The sequence below is a fragment of the Babylonia areolata genome, chromosome 7, assembly GCF_041734735.1.
Source record: "Babylonia areolata isolate BAREFJ2019XMU chromosome 7, ASM4173473v1, whole genome shotgun sequence".
NCBI lineage: Eukaryota > Metazoa > Mollusca > Gastropoda > Neogastropoda > Buccinidae > Babylonia > Babylonia areolata.
Genome location: NC_134882.1, coordinates 8,380,052 through 8,386,051, shown reverse-complemented (window position 1 = coordinate 8,386,051; position 6,000 = coordinate 8,380,052). Strand labels below are relative to the sequence as shown.

General features: G+C 44.5%; 1 protein-coding gene across 1 annotated transcript in view; it reads left to right on the top strand.

The window, feature by feature from the left end:
• LOC143284324 (teneurin-3-like) overlaps positions 1-3,416 on the top strand; it is a 9,406-nt gene extending 5,990 nt beyond the window's left edge. Inside the window, exons 4-5 of the mRNA XM_076591030.1 lie at positions 1-551; positions 2,245-3,416. The exon at positions 1-551 is cut by the window's left edge and continues 800 nt beyond it. Of these exons, the coding sequence (XP_076447145.1) occupies positions 1-551; positions 2,245-3,089 (1,396 nt within the window). The 3' untranslated portion in view covers positions 3,090-3,416. The remainder of the gene's footprint in view (positions 552-2,244) is intronic.
• The last annotated feature ends 2,584 nt before the right edge of the window (positions 3,417-6,000 follow it).

The window sequence follows — 6,000 nt, the reverse complement described above, 5'->3', positions numbered from 1 at the left end:
CAAGTTCTCCTTCCGCTACAACGTGCAGGGCCATCTGGTCATGCAGAAGGACCACCAAGGCCGCATGATGCAGTTCTTCTACGGAGACCCCCAGAACCCCTCTCTGGTCACGCACACTTACAACCACACCACGGGCGAAGCCTCTCTCTACTTCTACGACACCAAAGGCACTCTCATTGCCATGCAGCGCTCGGGGAAAACCTACTACATTGCCATCGACCCCAACCACACCCCTCTCGTCGTCTTTGACGATCGCGGCTATGTTGTGAAGCAGTGCAGCTACACTCCGCTCGGTCTTCGCAATCTGGACTCGAACCCTAACTTCCACCTGCCGTTTGGTTTCCAAGGGGCCCTGTACAATGACTTTGTCCACCTGGCCTTCATCAGTGATCGGGTGTATGACACGCAGCTGGGTCGGTTCCTGGCGCCGGACTACGCCGGGGCTTTTGACAAGCTGAAGGTGGTGGTGGAGGATCCTGAGGTGTTGAACCTGTATCAGCACAGGACTCTGGTCAACTTGCATCTGAAGCAGCTTCAGACCCCTCGCCTCAGTGAGTATCTGTTTGTCTGTATATCAGTTCTTATTCTTGTTCTGGTTCTCTTTTTCTTTTTTTTAAATTTTTTTAAGTTGTTTTATTCAGTATAATTACACAGGAAGCGAACACATTCAACTGCTTGTTTTATATTTTAAAAAGGAAATTACATATTGGGGTGAAAAAAAAGGGGGGGGGGGGGCGCTGGATGCCAATACATACATACTTGGGAAAACAGGAGAGGATATTGGATAATTGATGCGTTCACATACGAGTGGGACTCCGTCACTCTGTAATGACATACTGACTGCAGAATCATGACAATCTGTTTCCAGTAGGACTTAAATTGTCAGGTATTAAGGATAGTTTTGAAACATTTGATGAATGACACATTTCATTTTTACATTTTTAGTAAATACATTCAAATACATGAGGAGGAATTGTTGTTGTTGTTGTTGTTGTTGTTGTTGTTGTTGTTCTTCTTCTTCTTCTTCTTCTTCTTCTTCTTCTTCTTCTTCTTCTTCTTCTTCTTCTTCTTCTTCTACCTCTACATGGGCTGCACCTGCCTCGATTCATTTGCAAGCACGCGTGACCTTTGACGCGTATGACTAGGTTTACCCTGCCATGTTCTTCATTCATGGGCTGCTAATTATATATTCAGTCATATGTACAAGTGGCCTTTTACGCTATTTTCCTTTCCGTGGAAACAACTGTACTCCATTTTCAGGGATCAGCAGGCTGATTATCACCGAATGCTGACATCGATTATGGGATCTTTTTAACATGTGTTTTTCGTCTTCCGCATGCATATACACATTTAAGGGGCTCGGACACTAGCAGGTCTGCGCTTCTGTTGGCCAGGGAGATCTAAGAAAGCCCTGAACAATTATTGTTTTGTGGTAAGGACTACTGAATGGACAGACATAACAGGGTAAGGGCTACTGAATGGACAGACATAACAGGGTAAGAACTACTGAATAGACAGATATAACAGGTAAGGACTACCGAAGGGACAGACATAACGTGTAAAGACTACTGAATAGACAGACAACATGTAAGGACTACTGAATGGACAGACATAACAGGTAAGGACTACTGAATGGACAGACTTAACAGGTAAGGACTACTGAATGGACAGACATAACAGGTAAGGACTAAGAATGGACAGACATAGCAGGTAAGGACTACTGAATGGACAGAGATAACAGGGCAAGGACTAAGAATGAACAGAGATAACAGGTAAGGACTACTGAATGGGCATAAATAACAGGGCAAGGACTACTGAATGGACAGACATAACAGGTAAGGACTACTGAATGGACAGAGATAACAGGGCAAGGACTAAGAATGGACAGAGATAACAGGAAAAGGACTACTGAATGGACAGAGATAACAGGAAAAGGACTACTGAATGGACAGAGATAACAGGAAAAGGACTACTGAATGGACAGACATAACAGGGCAAGGACTAAGAATGGACAGAGATAACAGGGCAAGGACTACTGAATGGACAGAGATAACAGGATAATGACTAAGAATGGACAGAGATAACAGTGTAAGGACTCTGCTATGGGACAGACAGAACAGCCCAGGGACAGACAACAGGATAAGGACTAATGAAAGAACAGGTGGAACGGGCCAGGCATGGCATATTCAAAGCGCTTCATGCTTACATACCATTTTACTGATGTCGGTTGTTTCCTTATGTCAGACCTGGAGGACTGGCTCAACACTCTCGGCTACAACATCCAGGGAATGGCTCCCGACGTCTCCTACACCGGGGATTTGAACCCCTCCACTCCCTGCGCCAGCCATGAGCTGCTCACCTCCTCCTCGGCCTTCGAGTGCACCTTCCGCCGGGACATGCGCAACCTGCTGACCATGACCTCGGTGCCCCGCTCCAAGGTCACGCCCCTGCACCACCTGCCCGTGGAAACGCCGTCCCCTCTGGAGCCCATTTTCGGCGACGGGGTGACGGTGTCCAACGTCAAGGGCAAGGCCCGCATCAACCTGGCCGACATCGCCACGGAGTGGGCGCGGAACCTGGCCACCGTTCTGCTCAACAACTCCTACATGGTGGACCTCAGCTTCACCGTCAAGGGCAAGGACATGCACTACTTCATCCGCCAGGAAGGGTCCAAGGCCGACCGCGACCTCCGCTCTCTGGGCATCCACAGCTCGCTGGTGACGTACGAGAACGGGGTCAACGTGTCGGTCCACCGCGGGCAGAACGGTCGCCACGGGGAGGTGGACGTGCGCGTGCACTCCAACCACACGGTGATCAACGTGCGCTACGGCACCACGCTGCCGCAGGAGAGGAAGCGGGTCCTGCACCACGCCTTTGAGCGAGCGGTGAAGCACGCCTGGCTGAGGGAGAAGCACCTGCTGCAGCACTCGCTGCCCTCCCGAAACGCCTGGTCCATCGCCGAGATGAGGGAGCTGGCCCAGTCCGGCCAGGTGGCCGGCTACATTGGCCAGTACATCCTGACGCCCGACCACTACCCGGAGCTGGCCGACGACTGCAACAACATTCGTTTCATCAAGCAGGCCAGGTAGTAGTGGGGTGTCATCGTCATCGTCGTCGTCTTCGTGGTCATCGTCGTCTTACTGTGACATACATGTATGTGTTTGTTGTTGAGAGGCTGTGAACTCACCGCCATGTTTCAGTTGAATGCTGTTAGGCAGTCACTGCCTTGACAAATCAGTTTCGGCTCATATTCAAAGCATCACTTAATAACGCAGGTTTCGCTCTCACCATGGGTTTATACAAGGTCCAGATACTTTAAAGAGGAAAAGGAGGAGCAGTCCTTATCATAACAATGAACTGAATCATTCTACTAAAGAAAAAAAAAGGTGGTGTGCCAGTCTCATGATCGAAAGTAACTAAAAATGTTGGGGTCAGCCAACTTTGAAAATATGAACCCTAAAGATTGTGCTTTAGAAGTTGAATGCTCAGTGCATGGATCATGTTTTGAGGTGTGTGGAAGTGCAACTCAGGCTTTGTCCTACTGATCTCACTCCATGCTGCAAAGGTTTCAGGAGCTGAAAGTCAAGACACTACAGGAATTCTCCAACACACACACTGAGGTCTACACAGCAGGGTATTCTGAACTCTTAGAGTCTGGTCTGTGCACCTCTTCTTGTGGAGAACAAACATTAAACACTCAGTCAGCAGTGGCACAAGGACATGTATGATGACTGGGGCAAAGACTACTGATCTGCTCACAGACTTGTGTGAGGTTTTTTTCTGATGTTGACAGTATTGTGAATCCAACAGACGCAAAGCAGGATGTTCCTCTGAATGGCCCTGAACCAGAGTGAGAAGCTCACCTCAGCACACAGCTGCATCAGCTAAAGAATTTGGTGGAGAGTGGACACTGTAAATAAACAGTCTTTATCAAACCATAATGGACAGTTTAAATAAATTGTTTTCATTGTTTGTTTTTAGTGTGTAAAAAAACAACAACAACAAAACATGCATCATTGTGAAAAATCGGTGGAGTATATGCTTCCTACAGTACACCGGTTAGTATCTACAGTTTGTGTAGATGTTGAAAGGTACCTGGTGATGTGAAATAATTTGTGAAGAGAACCACAAATTATGGCAAAGTGGATGATGTGAAATAATTTGTGAAGAGAACCACAAATTATGGCAAAGTGGATGACTGACGAAAGGAGTGTACAGGCAAGATTTGAAATGAAGAAAAATAAAATTAGAAAAAGAAATATGTAATGTTCATGCAGAGAAAAAAAAATGTTTGCAGTCGATCATAACAATGGCTTCTGAATTTCATAATGATGGTGTTGCTATTAATTCATGTGATGTTTAATTTTTTGTTTATATGAGAAGTTAATTTCTGATAAGATCAACTGATCCAAGTACCTGTCTTCAGAAGAAGTAAATATGGTGGGGGATTTCTTTTTTCTTTTGCAATGACTGTTTCATTAAAATGTTGATGCTTAGACACAAGACCAGATGCCAGTTATGACCACTGAAATACTTGATATTGTGGCATTTTGTGGTCAGTAGATTCATCCAACCAGTCACAAACTCTTTTCACATAAAGGTATACCAATGTTTTCTTGTGATTTTTGGCTGTTTGGCCAGCCTTTTTTTTTTTTTTTTTTTTTTTTTTTTTTTCAATTGGCCGTATTCTTCCCTTTTGACAGTGAACATCTGGCCTGATGTATCATTTCTTTGATACAGCCATGTTTTTTTTCATCATGTATACCAATCACTACAAAAGCGGTCCAGTCACAATATCGACACGTCATTTGTTGGCTGTAATTATTACCCTTGACCCAGTCCTGAAATTAGTACTGATGGGTTTGTTCGTTTTGGGGTTTTTGTTGTTGGTGTTTGTTTAGTTTGTTAGTTTGTTGTTTTGTTTTGTTATTTTGGGGTGGGGGCGTGGGGGAGGGGGTGTTGGTTAGTTTCTTTGTAATCTGTGTTTTAATGCATTTGATGCGGTAGATAAGATGTAGACGGAATGTGGATACACTAGTTGCATGTCCTAAATCCAGCCCTGTTAGCTGACCAGTGCGTTGGGTTTATGCGAAGGTCAGCATCTGCTCCTTTTTGTTTTTTCACATTTACATCAGATGCTGTGTAGCAACCAGTCATGGATGTTTTTTTTCTCCCTTTCATCAGATGTGGTGTAGCATATAATTATAGATCAGTCCACAGGCTTTGACGCTTCCTTGAAACTGAAACTAGCCCTGTTATTTGATTCTGCGTGGTCTGGCAATGTTGTGTGTGTGTGTGTGTGTGTGTGTGTGTGTGTGTGTGTGTGTGTGGTTTCCATTTCACAAATCTGAAACATTGACTCTTAGTTGAGGCTGTGGAAAGCAGTAAAGAGAGGTGACATGCCCCACTCTTGAAAGCTGAACATGAAATTCGAGTAACAGTTTGCTGTGTGTTCATTTCATGGTTCAGGCTGAATCTTTGAGAATCATTTTCCTTCATCAAATGTTGAGTCCACCAATTTTTAACGTTCCCCTTCTCATTTTAATATGGTAAGAGATTATGAAGAAGGCTTTTGTCACTAGATATTTTCATTTTGTTCTTTCTGAACCTTCCAAAGATTTAAATGAGCTTTGTTGCCACCGTTTGCAGGAAATAACTAACCAGAGCTCTTTTTTTTCTTTTTTCTTTTTTTTTTTTTTTTTGTCAATGGGAGCTATGTGCGTGTGGATGTTAATCACCGATTGTTATAACTGTTGTGTATAATATCTTGTCTCTAATACCCAGAAGTTTTGAATTGTTTTCCATGTGACTGACTGACACAGTTTGACTTCATAGTTGATTCCAGTGCTGGTGGTCATGAGACATGGGTCATCAACGCTCCGTCAGATAATTTAAATTTCAGTGGAACATTCCAGTATGTGTATTACGTGCAGGGCTGTCCCATATTCAGCCACTGTGAGCTTTTATTGGTCAGTGAGATTTTTGGGTCATGATGACAGG